This window comes from Populus alba, chromosome 12 (assembly GCF_005239225.2).
Source record: "Populus alba chromosome 12, ASM523922v2, whole genome shotgun sequence".
Classification (NCBI taxonomy): domain Eukaryota; kingdom Viridiplantae; phylum Streptophyta; class Magnoliopsida; order Malpighiales; family Salicaceae; genus Populus; species Populus alba.
In genome coordinates, this window is record NC_133295.1 from 13784907 (window position 1) to 13806558 (window position 21652).

Here is a 21652-nt window from a genome sequence, read left to right on the forward strand (position 1 = left end):
GTATTTTAATAAGCGAGACTAGGCAGATGAAGGTTTGTGAATGTTAGTTTAGTTCAGTACTGTCATGGATAAATAGACTGCACTGACCCCTTCTTCTTCCCGGGTTTTTTTTTTTTATATATAATTATTATTTGATTTACATTTTGAGTACAGCTCTGCTTGTTCCTCTAGATTATGTCCAAGAACATCAAATTTAAATAGAAATGCTACCATCTTGTGGTACTAAATATTTTTTTTAACAAGCTAATTATTTGAGTTATATAATAGTCATTGCAATCTAACCATTTAATAATTTGAACACTTTTGAGCACAATACACAAACATTTATAAAATTATTTCTCCTTCAGTATGATCCATACATTCAGTTGTTAAGCATCCAATTGCGTATATGAAGTAACATTTTTGTGTATATACTCTTGGTTTTCTACAAATCGCCCCCTTCATAATTTATTTTATTTTTTTTACAGTTGATTTTGTTTCCTCCAACTAGTTTTGTTATAAGCTATGCAAATCAGGATATTTAACAAAAGATTAAAAAAATTTAATTTTATATATCAAAGAATTTGACTTGAGATTATAAGGGGAAAAAATGCAGGCATTTCAGCCAAAGATTTTATAATTTAGTTTGATTTATAAAATTCACTTACTGTACATTCAAAAACCCTCCAATAAGAAAAGGGGAAAAGGTGTAAACTTACCCAATAATTTTATTTCTTCAAATTCCTTAGTTTATTAGATTATTCTAGGTATCTGAATTTTAAAACAAATTTACACAAGTTATAACCATGGCCATTGGTTAACATCCACAGCACCACAACACAGCCTCGTTGCTATCACAATCGCATCCACATCCCTGAACAAAATGCCGTCTAAAACCCTAAACAATATCTAGTCCCGGTAAATAGAAACAAAGACATTGGATTTAGATAACTTTTTTTCCAAGAGAAATAGAGCTCAAATATCTTGAAATGCTGATCAACAGACTGAGAAATCAAACTAACCACGTTGAACTCTCACAGCGGACATTAATTTATATGATTAGGGGATGTACGGCTAAGAACAAGATAAAAACAAAGAATTTATGACATTTACATAATGCCAACCTTGTCTGCTAGATTAACAATTATATATAACTGATGATTGATGAGATGCTCATAATTTATCAACCCTCACAACCCTGCAATTGTTTACCGTTTTCTACTTGTACATTAACGGCCCAGATCTTGACACGGCAAACCGCGGTAGTGGACTCGGACCTGTGCTCCCTGAAGTTGAGCCTTCAGCAAATTTAACTTTTCTGCTTGAACTATAATCCAAAGGCCCGGAGCGGCGAACATTTCGATGTTTACTGTCTGTGCCGCGCAGGCTTCCACTATCCATATCATAAAGGTGTTCCTGGCTATGGGATGATGATCCCTTAAAAAAACCTGAGTCGTTGCTGCTATGCTGTGGAGTTGAGTCCCCACGAGGATGCTTTGCTGCAGGAGAGGCGTGAGATAGTGATATGGCAGGTGAATGGTGGGGTGAGACACTTAGTAGTGCCAGAGGCATGGATGGAGATTTCATGTAGTACTGGCTATAAACTGAACGGAGAATTGCATAAGGAACATAGGCTTCGAGGGAGCTTCTTGGAAGGTAAGGCGAGATCTCACAAAGTTGGTCCAAGAAAATCAGCTTTGCAACAAGATGAGATCTGCACAGAAAGCAGAGAAGAGATTGAGATACGAGAATGATGTGAGAGAAAACAGAGAGGTCAAAAAGATATTTAACTTAATGTGAGCTGAAAGAATAAATGGTGCCACCACATATTTAACTTAATGTAAATTTTTAAGAAATGCTTGTGGTTATGTTGAAATGAACTTCAAATGATTAACATGATTTTACGTGCAAACATGTAACTTGAATGTGTGTATGTTTATCAATGTGAGGGTGCACATAACAGGCATTGCATATTTACCTATTAGCTTCACTCCAAGAATCCAACACAATACCAGAAGCAAATTTGACAAAAAGTTGCATTGCAGACTTTATACTTGCTTCAGCAGACAAACGGCTATGTATTTCAGGATCCAAAGCCTCACCAAGATGACCATTAGAGAGAGACTGTCTCTGCTGATGTTCACGTTCCAATCTCACTAACTCACTTCCTGCAATCACAGCACTCATGCACCTGCCAAGAATATTCAATTGTAGAAGAAAAGGAATATTAATAATAATGGACGGATGAAACCATTTCATTTACTAAGAGTTTAAAAAACAAATGCATGACCCTGATAAATTTGCAGTAAATATGGTTGCTCATCAGGTGAAACAAAAAGAAGGCAATAGTTGTTGACTTGTGTTCAAACTGAAAACCAAATTAATGTGTACAGACATCGATGATGCTCCCTCACGTAGCAAATATTATACCAAGATAAGTAGCACATGCAGTAGACCATTGGTTACAGTTTCAGAATTTAAAAATAAAATGGATAAATGGCAATTGGCCAGTAACCCAATCAAAAGTAATTTGAATAGAAATGCTTGTTACAGGCCCCTGACAGCAGATCATTAGCTCATATGCACCACATGTTCAAAAAGCATTGAAGTTCTTATGTTCAGAAGAATATCCAATTGACGTCAACCCAACATTTTAACAACATGGTGGAACAAGGAAAACCAACCTTGCCAGACAATGGATATTATTGTTGAAGCCCCCAGTGTCAACATTGAAGCCAGTAGTATTCCATATATTTGATGTCATGAAGGTGGCAAATAAATAAGGCAACAATGTCCAAGAACCATCATTTGCACCCCCAACATCTTCCAAAATTGATCTGATCCATTCAGAATCATGATCTCCAACTATATTAACACTGTTTGCCACCCCTCTTATTCTTCTAATGTCCTTCTTTTCAGGTATTTCTTCAGGTATATGCTTAACCACCCCAGAAAGTAATGAATATATCAATGGTGCACCTTCATCAAGCACGACCCCAGCAGCTTCAGCAAGAAGCTGATCAAAAGCAAGTGCTTGTCCTCCCTCAACGCAAAATCCAATCACTGTGTCCAAGTCCACCATCTGCCTCGAGCATGCCTCTCTTTCTATTCTGTCACCAGAATGCATGCTGCCTGCAACAGCCTCTAACACTTCACGGTTTGATCGTAATGATGTGTCAATGCAATTCAATAGTGCTGCTGTGTGCTCTTTCATCATTCTGTCTAGCCTGTCAACTCCATAGCCACCAAATACACGAACAAAGGCTTGTAGTTCTCTGAGATCAGTGACTGATTCCGCAAAATATCCACCGACAGGCCTTGTGCTTTTAAAGCATTTGTGGATTGGTGTAAAAAGGATCCCAGCACCTGATATATCTTTGACAATGTTATCTATATACCAGTTGCAGACAACTTCAGTGGCTGACCCAGTAAGCTGCTCTGCTGGTTTTTCAAACAATTGCAGAGAAGACACCGGTCCTGAGAAGGCCTCAGTTAGTAGAACTTCTCGAATACCATGAGTAAGGTCCATGCTGATGTGTTGCTCTGCTAGATGGACAATGCTCAGGTGCCTGTGAATCAAGGACTCTAGGACAGAAGGCCGTTGAAGATCATTGTCAGTTTTTAATACTGAAAGCAATCTCCTCCTGAAGTTGCCAAGGATGCCCTCTCTCATGTACTGCACAGAAGACTACACTGTTATAGCTGAATCCCAACAATTTGATATTTTCTGAGTTGACACACATTTAGACCATGCTATTGCACAGAGACAGCTTATGGATTAAAAAGAAGTGAAACCAACCCCTTCCTGTTCAACATAGCTCAAATAGAGAATTATATTAATTAAAAGGGTTATTCCCAAAACTTAAATAGTTTTTCCTGGCTTGATACATCTCTTCCCAATTTAGTAAATTTAAACTTAAAAGAATCAAAATTAAGAACAAATCAAACACAACAAAAGTGTCCTATACCGAACCAGAAAAAATAAACATAAACTCAGCATGCCTCACCTCCCTCAGAACAAAGACATGGTTTAGAACACATATAGGCTCCATATCATTCAGAACTGAACACAAGTTGGTCAACCTTTGCATCGCAGCTTCCAACCTGCCATCAGCACATACTCAAGAATCAAGACATGCTGTATCATTGCAGATTATCCAAGAAAAAAAACACATATTAGAATGCCATACATTTTTATAGCACTATTGTTTTCAGGATAACTCTCATGGCCGGGCAATGGAAAACCAACTGCTCCCCTGGGAGATTTTGATGTAGGAATTGAAACTCTGGATGTGTTATTCAAATAAAAAGCTGCCTGCTCTGGAAGAAGCTGAGATTTCCGAAAACAACAGCTTGTTAAACATGGGTAGACTTGAATATTTCCTTATCTGATATAGTAAATTACAAGTTTGAAATAAAAAACCTGAGTCTCCAAGGCACCAAATCCTCCTTCGGAGTCAAGAATATTGATCAATCCCTCCAATCCTCCCATGATAGATTCAATAAGAGACTCAACATATAGGACTGCATCACGCCCAATTTTAGTTACCTGTTTACAGTAAAGTATAATGTAAATTTCATGAAGTTTCCATTTTTTTTCTGACGAGAGGAAATGTGTGGCATGCATGATGGAGAGCAAGGTTGGGGAAAAAGCAGTAGTTGGGAGTCATCCTCTTTATAAAGCATGCAATCATGCCCTCAATAAGTATGGTTCAATGCTGTGTTATGGATTAAATGAAACAAAATCAAGTCATTCCCATTTCAATTTCTCTTGAGCAAAAAAATTTATCATTTACAGCCCTATCCCAAACCAAAAAAAGCAAGTAAATGGATCACCTCTTCCGGAACAATTGGAGAAGCACACTCTGGAAAGCTACTAGCAACACCAAGCCATGCACAGCAATGTTGAGGACGCCCTTCTGGTCCAAACATGGTGTTCCGAAAGACCTACCATGGGCAAAGATGTATTGTTAGTTAAAGCAGGAGCCCATAAGAAAAAAGAAAGCCAAAGAGGATAATAGTGGAAACAAAAAGCAACTAAGCGGGCAGCCTAAAAGTCCTATGTCCTATCTTCGGGGAGCCAATCCAGTCTGGCAATTCCCAGTTGAGTATTTTGAAGAGCCAGCCTTCACTTGAAATTAACCTGCAACACTAAAAGAACTAGGTTCCTTGTGGTGCTTTACTGTTCACACTAAAGCACCTTAATATATTTTTTTAATTGTTTTATCACAAATCCAAGTCACAACCCAGTCAAGTGACAAGCACGAGATCAGGGGTTCAAGCATTGGGGGACACACTGACAGAAGACTCGTCTAAAAAAATAAAACAGGGACAGGCGCGGATGTCTAGCCTGCTGAGCAGGCATGGCCCAAGTGCTGGGCCTTTTATTTTATTTTTCTTTTGCCTTTTTTTCTTTAGTTTTTTTTTTTTTGGACATTCCATAAAAAAATTAATAGGTTCACTTACTCTTCAATTTTGACGAGTTTCTTAAATAATATTATAAATTTTTATTTGAATTAAAAAAAATCAATTATTATGCGTTTGATCTTAAAATAATAATATTAACAATAAATTATTTATGATAATTCAATTGAAATCAGTTGTTTATTATTAAAATGCTTACATAGATTTGGAACATGATTTTATTACATTTACAATTTTTTAAGCTTTCAGTCACAAAACATAGACATACTATTTTGATATTTTTAAAAAACTTGCTTTAACAGTAATAATTTTTTTAAAAAAAATAGAAACAATGCTTTCAATTAAAAATATTGTGTTGGCTAAGATAAACAAGAGATACATTGATAGGAAAATTTATATTTATAAAAAAAACATTCAAAACGGATATGTTTTCAGGTTTAATGACATTGCCAAAGAATTTCCTGAGACCTAAAATTTATTTTTAGGTAAAAAAATTTAGGTCTCACTGCATCATATCATGGGCATACAAACTAGTTATAAGCTAAAATAGGTAGGAGCTTACTGCTGTAAGATGCTGGTGATAGAAATACAGCTTCTTTAGACTTCCATGCTTTGATAATTGAGATTCTAGTTCATCAACACATCTGCAATTGAAAGTGATTAATATATGTTATTCTGTATATTTCAACAATATTCCATATGAACAAGGTAACCACCTGAATACAGTACAATAGAGCATGAAACATAGATGCTTTTTGGAGAAAAGAGAGAACCTATGCCTGTAGGCTTTCATAAAAACCTCAGAATTATGATTTCACCATACTATTTTCACATTTTTCTAAGCAGCCATCCTCTAACATTAAGTATTGGTCTAGCACATGGTTCAAAGTTTAAAATGAAAACCAGACAGCATTAACTGGTATAATGTGCCATGCTCATACCCAGGAAGAGCATTTAACATTTTAGCCAAAGTTTAAGCTACTTGATGCAAAGGTCACTGCATAAATCCACACCAAACACGAACATGATCAAAGTGGATTTCTATGCCACCACAACAAATTTCACTCTCACAAACTGGTACATCTGGGAGTCATGGAGCACTATGCTAGAAACGAACTGTAATGAGAATAACAGTTTGTTTTAAGCTTTTTGAAATATTCCTTGAGGGCACATAAGTAATTTTTCAAATTCTATTACACTTACTCCAAGTAATTTCAATAACATAAACAATAAGCTCCTCATCTCGACTTTAAGGGCTTTTGTTTGAAGCTGAATGAGATCAATTCACCATCAAATAATTCAGTGGATTTTTCAACTTTACAGATATAATTTTCATAATTATAGTTTTTACAGTGTTAGATAATTGTATCACTCAAATCATAGTGTCGATCCCAAACTAATCATATTAGACCATGTGGATTGATTTCCTGAAGTTAGTTCAGTCATAGGCTAACTTTTCTGCAACCTAACAGTAGTACTAGTCATAACGGCGAACAAGAGTTGGAGAATACCTGGACCAATTGTATGCAGCATTTCCTTCTGACAGTAAACCTTCTTTTCCAGTAGATACAGTAGCTTTCTCCAGGTGTCTTATGTTTATGGATGATCTAGCGGATGTTACAATCATCAATATTGACAACCAATCTTTACGAAACTCCTGCTTAAAAAAGATATACCATGATATGGTTATTGATGCCCTTGTGAAGAAAACAACTCTTGAAAGAGAATGAAAACAGTGGTGAAAGAAATGGCAACAAACAATTTTTTCAAGGAATTAACAGAAACCACAATAAGGAGGCATAAAAAAAATTAAGCATAAATGCAGTACAACTGACTTCACCAATGCTTCTTTCAAGTCACAGTTAAGAGGACCAACAGAGATCATCACTCTGTAACTTTTCCTTCAAACAATATCTGCTGATTACCTTCTTTCAACAGTCCCAATCATAAATGTCTTTTAGATATGAATGAGAAATCCTCATGTGATGGACGTATCTAATTCTTAATATTATGCAACAAGCACTTCAAAAAACCACAGGGTTGTAAAATCTCATCATAGGCAGTGATACTTCCAAAGCCCCAATGTCAATTCAAGTTCAGAAAACTTCAGCAGAACAAATCAAAAGCATGATTTCCACAGATTTCTTACAGATAAATCACATGTGATGGCGGAAATATTTTCACCCTGCAGTTTTGGTATGTTTTCCAAATGCTTAACAATCTGCTGGAAAAGCCCTTTTAAGCTGGCATCAAGGTCAAGAGCCACCATTCCTGGAGTTCCCAGCAAAAACCGGATTCTACCAGCACATGAAGACAGGTATGATAATGCATAGCCTCTGATAGCTGCATTGGATATGAAAATGTTTAAAGACTTGTTTGTCCATGCTTGAGGCCTATGGAGTTAGATAAATGCATGCTAAATAACTAGTTGCTGCACTATTTCAGGTAATATGAACAAGATGACAAATGCCTCAGGGTTAGATAAAATCAAGTTTCCATAAAATTAACACTTTCCCAGCACTATAATAACTGTTCTTCATTCCATGATATTGCAAATTGGAACAAAAAATATAGTGATTTTTCTATTTTTTATATAGAAATGGATCACCGAAATAAATGCAGATGGATTAGCAACAATAAGAAAACATAAGATAACAACACAAGTCTAAAGCCATGATAGAGCCTCAAATTGAAAACCTAACCCAGTTAGTAAAAAGCTCCATGTGCTATCTTAGAGATTTATCAAACTGCATAATCAATGTTAAGCATGTCCTTCACATATAAGACCATTTCTATTTGTCACGACAAAATAGCTTGTAAGATCATTTATATCACTCGTCCTCATGAAGAAAGAGGAAAAATCAGTGCATAGATATGTTTAATAAGCAACCCAAATTCTAGGAAAACCTCAGTGGAAAATAGCCTTTGAATTGACTTAGTAATTCATCTGTATATTATACTAGGTAAGCACATTTCTGACTAACTGAGGGAATTGTTAAAGAAAGACCATTGGCCAGAAATTAGAGGGTTGGGGTGGGGGTGGGGGGGTGTTGGTCCATAAGGGGTCATGGATTTGAACTCAGTAGGAGGCAATGGAAAATGATTGCTTCTTTACTCAAATAATGAGAAATATCCAAAACACTTTTCACCTTTTAGCACATTAAGTGCACTATCAACATAAATTATATGATTTATGAAAAACAAAGTACATCAAACCCTGTATAACCTGCAATATACTTCCGCACAAGACAGCATAGATGATCCATTCCATCAAGTAAAAAGCCAATAGTAGGATCATTTGGATCCTGCCACCAAAAATAACACCAATTTAAGCTAAAAACCATAGTCAACTTATATGAAATTATAGTGACACAATTTAAGTGAATATGAAAGAACTTAACGTACTATGTCAACTGGTACTGCTCGAGAAGCTTTAGATTTTGATGATGCAATTCCTACATGTTGGAAATACCAGATAACCTCAGACTGTGCCAAAGCCAGGGCAGAGAATACCATCTGTAGGAAACACCATACCATTAGAGAATGATTGTTCCAAGAAGAATTTGTGGGTAAAAATCCACATTTAGTACTGTGGCAAGTAAAAAATATTCAGAGAGAAGTCAGATCGCTCCACCCACCTGACCCCACTTCACCGTTTTCAATTCCTATTAGCCTAGAAATAAATTTCAATTAATATCAATCAGCTATATAATTTTTTATTATTATTTTTTGGCAAAAACTTGAGGGTTCAAACTCTTTCTACAGGTGTGTGTGCAAGCACATGCCTACATGTGAAAACATGAAGCAAACTACTGCATTTATATTGAGACTGAACAGAAGGATTCCTAACATAGCAGATTTGGTCAACCATGTGCTTAAATATTAGTCTTTGAGAACTTTGAATATAAGCAAAATGAAAGGATAACAAAAGGAGAGGTACTATCACTTTAAATACCTGGATGTTTGGTGCCAATAAACTTGGCTGGTCAGTAAAAAACAGTACCATTCTTCCAATTTCCTGTTTTAATAATATTCTCCTCTCATGGTGAATGGCATCACAAGATAGAAGTGCTTGCTCGTGCACTTCACTGCAACATTTACAACATATCCAAATCACATTAGATGCTGAAACACTAGGTATGCTGGTTGTTATTTATGTTTTCATCAGAATAATAATATAAAAAAGAAAGAAATTAAAGGTAACTGGCAAAAATTAGTGGCATACTTGAAGAAATTTTAACATTAATAAGCAAACAAGAGATCATGCACTTTTTTCATTATCCATGCACCAAGAAAAATCCCAGCCATATAAACATGTAGTACCATTAACATAAATGATCAAAATATTTTGCTAGATTCAGGATGCTTCAACATTTCTATTTTGCTAGATTCACAGCTTAATCATTTTTGTAACCAGGCCAACGATGGCTTCCCCAGACGACATGCTTTCTGATGATAGAACTATGGCCAAAAAAGATGACTTTCTATTTTCCCTCACTTCTGTTTATCTACAAACTTTGGTAACTTCCTCAGAATGTGACAAGCAAATAGCTTCCAGTTCTCCAGATAAATACCTAGTAATTTCACCAGTTAAGTAATAGGCATCTAAAAGATCGAGCACATATCCAATCTTTTAAGGTTAATACTAGTAATTTCAGCAACCAGGTGAAGAAAAATATGAGACAAATTATTGATAGAAAAACCATAGGAGGGAGGCAGCAATGGTTTCATTCCTTCCATCAATACTATCAAATCAAAACTAAGTTTTTTACCTTATCATTTTTTCAACCTGCTTTGCCACACTGTACTCGAGATCTGCCTCTTTTTGCTTAGTGCGCCCAGATTTGGCCATCTTCTTCGACTCTAATATTTGAGGCAAGACATATAACTGATAATCCTCGTGCAATAGTACGTACTGCATGTTCAAGATTTTGATAAAAATCAGCCATTGTAACCAGAGAACACCATCTGGACAATTGACAGTGCTACTCACCTCATCCCTGAATACTGCAAGTATCAAATTTTCCTTCAGTACGACCTGAGAACCATTTTAAAAATTAAGGAAACATGTGGAAAAGAAGCATCAGCAGACAAATGTACAAAGCATCCAGATAATTCCTGATAAACCCTAATGGAAAATAAAGAGACACAATATATGTACTTGAATGTGTTAGGGAAAGAAATTAGCAATAGAGAGAGAAGTACTTGAACCAAAAAAGAGAAGTATTTGACCAAAAGGGAAAAAAACTGCTCACATTATCAGCTTAGCAGATAAATATTACCAAATATCTCATAAGAAATAAAATTAAAAAAAAAAAAAAGGGTGCAGTGAAATCAGCAAAATGAATTAGAGAGAATTTACCACAATACAACTCACCACCAATTACTTCAAACCCATGGGGTATGCTTTACCATTTAAACGAGCCAGAAAGGCACTCTATATTAATATTTATCAACTACATAGAATGAAATCAGTATTGATTCATTTCTCGAACAATTATCATTAGATGATAACTAGCTTTCCAAAAACTTTGAAAGTACAAGGACTCAGTTAATCCATAATTAACTTTTCATATGCTTCATTACAATCAATCATCAGAAAATGTTTTCCTTCTAAACCAGGTTCACATGTCATAAATGTGGGACCAAGGCAACATCCACAAAAATGGAACTTTAAAAGAAAGTATGATCTCTTTCATGAGAAGGTAATATTGATACAAATAAGAAATATACCATGTGGTCAACTGCACTTGAAAAATATGGGCTTGTAAGAAGTTGGGCTGTTAATAATGAGAAACATTTTGTATAATATAGTTGAACTTATATTGTTGAAATTATCATTCACACAGTATGTTCAGTATTTGAGTATCTAAAAACATGCTTCTTCCTTGCAGCATGTATCTGATACTTTATGAAAGCATTGTTGAATCACAAGAATGAGCTGACCATTAATCGGGCAAGGCATACCAGAGCAATATCAATGCTAGTAACACGAAGCAGCTCATTGGGACAAACAAGATATCCAAGTAACACCCATTCCCTGTAAGAAGTAACATTTGCTAGGTCTTGGGCTCTCTGAAATGTGAAAATGACATGACAACAACCGTTGAAATTAGCAGAAAGGTCCAAAGCTAGCATTGACAAAGTTAAGCAGTAACTACTTTTGGCTATTTAGAACTTTAAAGAAAATTTAAGTATAGCATTAACCCCAATGTCAAGATCTTTCAAAGGAACAGTATGTACCATAGGATGAGCAGAATTTGTTAGTATATCTGGATACCGAGGGTGATATGGACTTAGGAATCCCTCATTTCTGAGTTTCCTTGTATCTGTAGATAGGAAAATGATAGGGCCTACAGCCTCTAAAACCTGGAGATAAATAATGAAAGTTAAGCTCCAAAATACTTGAGCAATCAAACCAAAAGCAAACACAAGTATGATTTCCAAATTTGTTAACATTCAAACTCTTGTGTGATTTATGTAACAAGGACTCCTTATTGCAGCTTCATTTTCATGACAGCATAACCATGATAAACACACTACGATGTGAGCATCACATAACCAAATTCAGGGAAAGGTAAAGCTAATGTCCAACAATCTTTCTTTCCTTCAGATGGGGTGCTTGACATATATGGCCATTACAGATGTCTTAAATTCTATAATTCAATTGTCTTTTTTTTTCTTTTTTTTATTCAAAGACAATTTGTAAGCTTATGATTGATAGAAGAATAAAAGAACGAGGAAGAGATCTCCTCACCATCCTGATACTAGCAGGCTATATGATAAATTTTAAAAGCTTATGGTCCAACCCCCTGTTGTTACAGAAGAATCACCCCACTATGAAGATTAGAGAGAAAAACAAGTGATGAAGGCTAGATACCAATATCTTATAAAATGTAATTCCAAAAGAAAAAAGATGGACAAACACACAAATAGAGATATGATCATCAATATTTCTATCAATTTTTCAATGGAAAGAAACATAAATGACCTCTCCAATACGTGGACTGACAAAATTTAGATCTTCTTGTAACCCTTTCAATGGTGGATCATAAGAATCTATAAATTGAACCAACCTGCAATACAAAAGGAGAGAGATATCAAAAATGCATAATGTGTATGAGATACAATGTAGTGCCTTCAACATAAACTAAAGCAACATACTAAAAATACTACAAAAGATCAATATCCAAGCACGAACACATAAAAAAGGAATGTTTTACCACTCAAGAATAATGTTGCATGAGCCTGGCAATTAAAAAATTTAGCCAATAATATGTAGAGGAGCCTAACTACTCTTGTTCTAGTTAGTGGGGAACACCAGGCATCGAGAATTTGTAAAATCAGTGAAATACATGTTTCTTTATTCTTCAGTCTATTTCACTTATGTTTGCCCTCACAGCAGTCGCCACCCCCCACCCCCCAAATTCCCCCAGGTTTGTGATTGTGGTTACTAGTATCTATAGTTACCTCATTTCTACACCTACCTATAAGAACAGCCAAAATAGATTTTCAAAGATAGATAATAAAGAGAAGATTCCATTAGAAAGGACAATTACATGCCCTGTAATCCATAGAGTAACCAAGTGTTTTTCAAGCATTCCTCGCTGTCCTTGATTTCTAGACAGTCAAGCATTTTAAATTTTAGAATATAAAGGAAAAGCAACTTAAATAAGGAGCAGTAAACCATTTGTCATTACTTTAATGTGCTAGTGGTAGCTCGGCCAAAAAAGTCTAAGACAAAGAGCTAGAGATGCCAATTACAAAAGGTATATTTTATGAGGAGCAAGCAGAGACAAAAAATAAAATCTCTAGAAATGCAGCTCAAACTCAATCTGGAAACACTTTAAATCATCTTTGCAGCCTTGTTAGTACTAAAACTGATTCAGTAGGTCAATTGAACTCGTTACTTTCAGATTCATGGGTAGCTTCAGAATTCAAGATTCACGGTAAAGATTGCTAGCCTTGAATTCCTTCCTATTAATAGAATGACCAGGTTGTCTTATTGACCTCAAACATCTTAAGCAGAGCCAAGAGTGATTATACCAGCAAAACTTACATATTATATTCCCTACACAAGCAGAATCCCAATTCCATCAAAACCAGACATTTTGAGCTTTGCATAGATAACACATGAACTATAAATTTACTACAAGTGAAAAAATAACATCATTACAAAACTGAAGCATTTAATTTGCCTGCCATTAAATTTCTTTGCAAATAGAAAACCATAAAGATAATGATCATTGTACTTTTAATCTCTAAGAACGGGACCAAGTTGTTAAACCCATTCACTAATCAAGATTATCAAATTTCTTTTACAGTTCTAGCATAAAAAGCAAGAAGACATCCACATTTCCATTCCCGTTCAAGCACAGATATCCACAGCATGCTTAGACAGAAGTCAAATTTTTCATTCTGTGATGAAATCCTTGTTCAGGAAATTGCATATTGAGAAACAGAAAAGGAAAGCCAGAACTATAAATTCATTATTGTTTGTCAGTGACTGATAAAATTGTGCTGCTAACCATCGGCCCCAGGGCCCAGGACATATAAAGATAACCGCACTACTCAAATGTATTCCATACCGATGATAGAAATCACAGTCTCTGTCATTTCTTGACATGGCATGCAGAAGGTTATACATTTGCAACATCATTTTCCTTGGTATCTGTATGAGGCATCAAACTTCAATGGTGTCAGCAAGATAAGAAGCCTACTTATGCACATCATATTAAATAAAAGGATACAAACCCCAAATAATTTACAAGAGAGAAAGAAGAAATAGAGGAATACGAAGCCCACTTTACCTTCTCAGATAAAAGATTAACACGGACAAAGGAACAAAAGAGATCCATAAATGCATGCAGTATAAGCGAGTTCTGATGGGGCTGCAAAATACTGCACCAAGTTATCAGAGATACCATAAACAAATCAAGCCACTATGTTTCTCTTCTTCTAAATGAATTGGAGGAAAACAAGGAAAGGATCAATTTAACATCATCCAATCATCCAGTGCATGATACATACATATTAACAGGCCAAAGTTCTATGGATCCTTCAGCTATCGAGGTTGATTGATTGTACTTCGTATCAAACTGAATACATTTTGCATGATGAAGGAGAAGATTTTGATACTCACCAACAAGGTAATAACAGTACTACTTAAATCCAATATGAGTCGCAGAGCTTGTTCTCGGAATGCCATCAGGTCAAGAAGTAACTGGCCACACAAAAGTAAACAATTACCAAGTAACCATAAATCTTTATTTACAAACTCTAATGATCAGAAAGTAAGCAATTTCTTATCGTTAATTGTAAACAATCCTTTTAATCAAAATATTGGGTAACAAAAATAATAACTACCATAAGCCATTCCCAACATGTACCATTGAAACTAACAACAGCTAAGGAAGAATAAGAAAAGATGACACAATCAAACCTCACAAACATATCCAATAATATGGTAACTAAAAAAATTGCAGTGCTGATCACTTAGATTCTAAGATAATCTAAATAAGAGCACGGTTTTCATCTCCCTTTTGAGATATCTGGGTTCTTTTTCACTATTAAATTTATCCTAATTTTATGACTACTGTTCTCTCATTTTCTGTCTTTGTTACTGCAGAAGTACTGAAGTGGGCAAACATTTTGCCACACAAAAACAATTTCTATTTTCTATCAGTGATTGTCAGTCACACCCATATCCGACCTGACCCATCTCACAGCATGTACTTGGCAGGACTTCCAGTTCCCATTTTGCTTCAATGACCTTTCTCCTTTCCATCATGTTATCATCTGCTCCTACTTGGTATCACGGTTGTTAAAATCTTACGGTTCACAATTCGAATCTCACAATTCATCTCAATTCACATACAATACAATGCATCTCACAAAGAAAACAAGTGCAAATCATGGGGTGAGTGGGGTGAATCTCGTTGTACATAAATCTTGCGATTCAGTCGCAATTTGATTCGATTTTACAAGTCAACTCAAATAGAAAATAAAAGTAAAATACATGATTTCAAAAGAGATGATAAGAATAGGAAGGTTTAGTCTAGAAGTCATGGATGACAGCAATGTATAAGCAATTTTCTTTAATAAATATTTCTACTTGAAAACTGAAACAAGGAATAAATTAATTTTCACAAAAAAAGAAAAGGGTGAAAGAAAGCAAGAGTGCCAAAGACAACAAGCATGATAAAGGTTATATTGAAATTGGGAAAGATTATAACTTTTTATTAAACTAGGAAATCTAGTGGTGTAACTAGTTAGAATGTTGCTTAAGATGTATTATAAGATTAGTCATTAGAATGATCAAGTTCCAATGAACAATATGTTGAATTTTGAGACTTGGGTCATTTAATGACTAAGAACTATTAGATGAATTGATGCACATTTTGTTCAGTAAATGTTCATTTTTCCTTTATTTTAGAAATATTTGGTATTTTAATTATCTTTCATAGTGTTATTTTCATTTCTTAATCAATATTACTATTCTCGATTCAATATGATTCACAGTACCATAATTAGGCTTTCCAATTCATGAGTCAAATCTTGATTTGACATCGATGCTTAGTATAATGATTAGTTAGAGAATATTCATTTGTCAAACCTTTGAATACATGATAATGTTTGAACAAATATACATGCAAGGGTATTTAGTCTTTTAACTAGTGTCAGCAACCAATGCCAAAGTCAATGTTGATCAATCCAATGATCAATAGTGGAATAATACTTGCAGAGAAATCAGGACCACCTAAAGTGCAATTGAGGGCCAACATTTGTCTACCGCCAACATTTTTATGGATGGCTGCTTTCTCAATTGCTTGCTTCTCAAGGAAAGCTTAGAAATTAGGAGCACGCACGAGCTGTTACATAGCACTAGGAAATATGTGACCTTAAGCTTATCACCATTCTTTAAGTGACAGGAGGTAATTAGTTATGAGTTTATTTATCATATACCTTCCTCTAGCAAATACAATCTCTTCTTTTTCTCAAGAGGTGAAAATGATGAAAGAGGGAACTTTCTTAGTATATAGGTGTAAAAAATTTATTCAGCAAAAATATTAGACATGATAACGTTAAGTATTTTTACAATTTTCATAATCCCATTCTACCAACAAAACTCAATAAAACTAGACTAGGTTAATAAGATCATTTCTTTGAGATATTTATATTTAGGTTGAGATAGTTAGCACTTAAAATGCAACAAAGCTGTAGTTGAGCAATTAAGAGCTTCCTCCTAAAGTTGCCTCCCTTTTATCAACCTTTTAGGATATTAAGTTTTACATAGATACCGAGAACGAAAATAATATGGTTCAGATTTAAGCCTGACCAACCACCAATTGCACAAGTATCTTGAAATATATATTATATATCAATAATTCAATTCCCCATAAGATCAAAGAATAATTGAAGTTAACCTCGTCATTACTTCATATTGGTTTGCATGCAATGTTAGATGACTTAACCATCAGTAGTACTACATTTTTCCTCAAGTGATCATTTCCACAGTACACAGCGAATTATTGATGGTAAATCAGTCTTTAAAATACGTCAACTGTGTCCCATTGTCCACAGGTGAAAACAAAGGGCTTCAAATTTCCTACTAGGGGCATTATATTAACATAAATATAGTTTTAAGGCTTTACCTCAATTGAACTGCACTTCATTATGGAATCATGTATCATTATACTAAAGTATATCAGAAATTCTTGGGCCTAATACAGAACAGAATTTAACTGAATAAGCACCATCAAATTAGCTCCATACACTACAACTCAGCAAGGTTCTCACTTTTAGATGGCAAGCATGATAAATCTGCTACAGCAGAGCCATGCTAGCTGATATATCTCTCGTCACTTGGTTGCCTGGTCTGTTGAGACTTTATGAAATCAAGCCCGGTTAGGATGCTAGGAAAAGATTCAAGAGGTTGAGCTACAGTACTACACGGGCTCCAGCCAAAAGTCAAACTGAGCTCAACTTGCTGGTAATTTGTACCAAGGCAAGACTGAGCAACTAAGTGGCAGAAACCGTAGTTCCTAATTAGTAATTACCCTGAGTTTGAATCTTATAAGACTTCTTGTATGATACACAACCTGATGAGTTCAAGGACCAGATTATAAATATGGTTGTCAGCACCTATTGAAATAGACTTTCAATTATTGAAACATAAACATGTTCCTTCCAGCATGTTCTTCCTTTAGCAATCATGATTCTTAAAAAAAGCACTTGAATACTCAGTCATTGAGACAAGCTATTCTTTATAGAGTTGAATGCTTTCATACATTAACCAACACATGTTTAACTATGACAGAGGTTTAATCAGCCACAAAGGCCTAGTCCTAAATCTCCTAAAGTAATCACTAAAAGTAATGATCATCTGAGATCTTGAGCATTGTACATGCACATGATAGAAAAAGGTGCACAGAAAACCAACTCGATACCTGAACCCAAGGCTCTAAACTCTGCAAATGAACTTCTGCACCATCATTCAAAGCATCCAAAGCAACCTTGTCAACCTGCATCAGTTTTCCACAAGTTAACGAACTATACTATTGGCCAACAAGACAAGACAACATTTCTTCTAACAGAATACAGAAATTCTTACTCTTTCAAGCTGCAATTTACTGAAATGCTCCGGAAACTTTTTAGAAAGCAATAAGCAAATCCTCGGATAATTCGGGAACACGCCCGCTTTCCAAAACGATTCTGAAAACAAGTGACCAACTGGATCCGGGAAATCCAAAATTTGATTCAATCTATACATTTTTGCCATAAGACCTTCAGCTACTTCAGTAAGTTGAACTACCCATTGCAAATTCAAACCCTTATGAGATCCACCACCTGAACTCTGAACCTGTCCATCCGAACCTACCTTATTCCTAGACAACCTCGATGACTTCGGCGAACTCAAATCAGGACCCAAATACTCAGTCCATCTCGATGGACCCTCCCATTCCCTCGATCTTACACCAGTGGGTGAAAGAGCTGCATCGTGTGTTGAATAATGTTGCCGCGACTTTGCCATTAATTAATTAACTATATCAACTCCACCACAAATCCCTGCAGGTTAGGATTAAAACCCCATCAATAAACATCTAAAACAGTAATGAATTCTGCCCATTTTTTTCCTATCAGGTTTTAGCTTCCAAATTACAAAATTATCCATTTTTTTATTTAAAAATTTTGAATATTAATGTACTCACCAATCACCATTTAATACCCAGTATAAAAATACAATCTTTTAAGGTATTCTTCGCTTTTTTAAAACAGAAATTAAATAAAGAGTAAATAGATATACAAATTATTACTCCTATATCACAAGCAACCAAACCTGACCTGACCAATCCAAAATTAGTAACAGCATTAAATATCGTAAAAAAACAAAAAGTTTAGTTTGGTATCCGAGAACTACAAAATTAAAAGAACAAAAAACTCATTTACAAAGAGAAAAAAACAGAAATGGATTCTCCTATTTTACTTCTCTATCTGTTTTAACCTTCCATGCTACGCGATTACGCTTTTTTTTTCCCTTCAAAATTTTAATTCAATAGAAAAATAAAATCCACTAGAGAGCATTTTTCACTCTTTTTTTAATACAAACCAAACATGACCTCTCCAAAATTAACAAAAACAGCAATTCCCAAAAACCGTTATATTAACAGAAAAATAAATAAATAGTGGATTTTACATTTTCTCTTACCAACTTAGATTTTGAAAAAAAAATATAAAAAGAGAGAATGAATGTGTAAGTAATCTAAGCAACCAAACAAAGCACAAACACACTAAACAAAACAGCAAAATGCAGCCAGGAATCAAAATTAGTGCAAAATCAGTAACTTCGCAAACTCTTTTAGGTTTTAATAAGCAAAAAATGATGAAAAACAAGCTAGAAATTTCGAAATGCAAACCACAGCTATCATCTCTAAGAATTGGACCAGAGTCTTTAGAGTAGGAGGAGAGAGAAAGGCTTACAGGAATGGAAAACTAGAGAGTGGAGTTAATAATGGCGTAAGCTTCAGATCTGAGTCTTTTGAAGAGGAATAGGAGAGGGTTTTAGAGAGAGAGCTGGGGTAGGAGGAGGAGGAGAGCTGAGTGCTTGTGTTTTTTATTTAATGGGGAAAGAAAATTGGAAAGCGGATTTATTATTATTATTATTATTATTATTATAAATTAATGACATGTAAATGACAATTTAATTAGTTATTAAGAAAAATAAAATAGCCAGTCAGATGGTCCATTTTATAATTTTTCTTTGGTTTTCTGATGAGGAGATGCTTTTGAGATGGTGGGATGCACGTTTATAATAAAAGTACAGCAGCATGATTGGTGGAGTGTAGAGAAGATTACCGTTGCTTGTTATCTATTTCAAAGGTGTTAAAGCTGGTTTGAGAAATTAAATATTTTTATTTTAAAAATATTTTTGAAAAAAATTAAAAGTAAATTCCTGTTTTTTTTTTTGTATTTTAAAAAAAATTAAAAAAAAAATATTTTACTTCAAATTAATATATTTTTAGTATTTTTAAATCATTTTAATATGTTAATATTAAAAATAATTTTTAAAAAATAAAAAAATATTATTTTGATATATTTATAAATAAAAAATAATTTAAAAAATATTATAATTACACTCGATTAAAATATACAAGTTTTAATTGTAATATATATAAATTTTTACTAATTTAATTAATTGAATCAAATCTAATCAAATTAGTAATTTAAAAAAATTATTTTATAAAATAAATACATGGTGATTTATAAATTAACACGATAATTTAATAATCCAAAATATTTTTCAAATTAGTTTCTAGAGTTGCGTCTGAAATGTTGTGGGTGATAGAAAAATATTTATAGTGTGGATATGGTCCTGTGCTTGCTAGATTCTTAAAGTTGAGTTTGATTAGTGTAGGAAAGAAAAAATATATATATTTAATTAAAATAATAGAGATAAAAATATAAAAATAATTTTGTCTTTTCAAAATTAAATGAATTTTTTTCATCTTTTTGCTAAATACATGTTTGATATAATGTAAAATACATTGCAATATTAATTGAGATTAATTAAAAATATATATTTTATGCTTTTGAAAATATATTTATTTTATGATCATCCAAGAATAATGGAACTTAGATATTCAACTTCTATATCTTTGTTCAACCCGTTTAGATTTATAATTTATAAAATATTAAAAATTTAATTGGATGTAATTATAGGTATTGACCTGACACGAACCACCCCTGAATACCCCTAATCATATCTTAATTATTCTGATCCAAAAATAAATGTTAATCATATGGTGAATTTGTCCATATTTTTAAGCTGGTAAAGTAGATCATTTACAAGGTCCTATGAGTTTCCTTTTAAGGCAGCCCATTCAAATGACAGTGGTCGCGACTGATTATATAAAGTTCCAAATTAATAAACCTAAGGTTTTCAAAATGAAAATTAAAAGGTTAGGGCTTCAGTCTATGTCCACAGTAACAGTGCAGAAATTAAATAAAAAAATTTAAAAAAATATGTGTGAAATTGCATTGTTTTTTTCATATTATCATCCCATTAATTAAGTGAGACATATTATCAAGCTGCTGTTATTTGATAGACTTGTTAATTAACAGTATAACCAACTTAAAAATAAACAAATTAACCCCTGATATTTACCATCAATCAAAATTTGTTTTCCTTCACATCTATAACATTCTTAAATTAACTCTGAAAAAAACTTGGGGTTGTGGATATGATTTGAAAAATATATTCAATGGTAGTTCATCGAATCAACCCATAATTTGTCAAGTCAATTATTGTTAGAGAAAATTATTTTTATCAGTTTATAATTTAATTATTTATTACTTTTTTAAAAATCATATTTTGCAGCTTAAACCTTATTACAAGAGTATTATCGATTTATATGCTGAACCATTCTATAGTTTAATATATTTTATATTTATTTAGTATCTAAACTATAATTTTTTAAAAGTTGTTAGACAAGTATAATTTCAACCAAACTATAAAATATCAGAAGTAATTTTCCCTATTTTTTTATTAAAACAATATTCATTTTATTTTATTTTTTGTTTAATTTCTTCATACTGACTCAACTAGTTTTAACTAAATCACTAAAAATTTAGTAAAATCAATCAAGTTTTACCATATCAGTATTTTATTTAGTTTAACTAAAAATTTAGCTCGTGTCAAGATTTAAATTTCTCAAGTCAACTCAGGTTTCCATATTATAATTTTAAACAA

The 21652-nt window shown here is 33.8% G+C and overlaps 1 protein-coding gene across 4 annotated transcripts; it reads right to left on the minus strand.

The window, feature by feature from the left end:
• Positions 1-981: 981 nt before the first annotated feature.
• On the minus strand, positions 982-19541 carry LOC118060628 (protein NAP1). Of its 4 annotated transcripts, none has more exons than XM_035073873.2 (24): positions 19384-19541; positions 18017-18471; positions 17853-17927; positions 14546-14626; positions 14214-14294; positions 13992-14074; positions 12395-12479; positions 11647-11772; positions 11371-11478; positions 10397-10441; positions 10176-10318; positions 9359-9491; positions 8809-8919; positions 8630-8708; positions 7553-7746; positions 6915-7060; positions 5966-6047; positions 4816-4926; positions 4403-4528; positions 4170-4309; positions 3987-4083; positions 2664-3655; positions 1958-2170; positions 982-1693 (listed from the first exon to the last, which is right to left on the minus strand). In XM_035073873.2, exons 2-24 carry the CDS (start codon positions 18434-18436, stop codon positions 1198-1200), a joined length of 4167 nt encoding a protein of 1388 aa, XP_034929764.1. In that variant the 5' UTR covers positions 18437-18471; positions 19384-19541; the 3' UTR covers positions 982-1197. The 4 variants fall into 4 exon arrangements, with proteins under 4 accessions (XP_034929764.1, XP_034929763.1, XP_034929762.1 ...); XM_035073872.2 differs by having other exon boundaries at positions 6915-7063; XM_035073871.2 differs by having other exon boundaries at positions 10176-10441.
• Between the last annotated feature and the right edge of the window lie 2111 nt (positions 19542-21652).

Coding starts and splice junctions, on each gene's coding strand:
- LOC118060628 (XM_035073871.2), bottom strand. CDS start 18,436: ATGGCAAAGTCGCGGCAACATTATTCAACACACGATGCAGCTCTTTCA. Junction 14,075..14,213: donor TTAATCTTTTATCTGAGAAG/GTAAAGTGGGCT, acceptor TGCCTCATACAG/ATACCAAGGAAAATGATGTT. Junction 10,442..11,370: donor CTAGCATTGATATTGCTCTG/GTATGCCTTGCC, acceptor AATGGTTCTCAG/GTCGTACTGAAGGAAAATTT.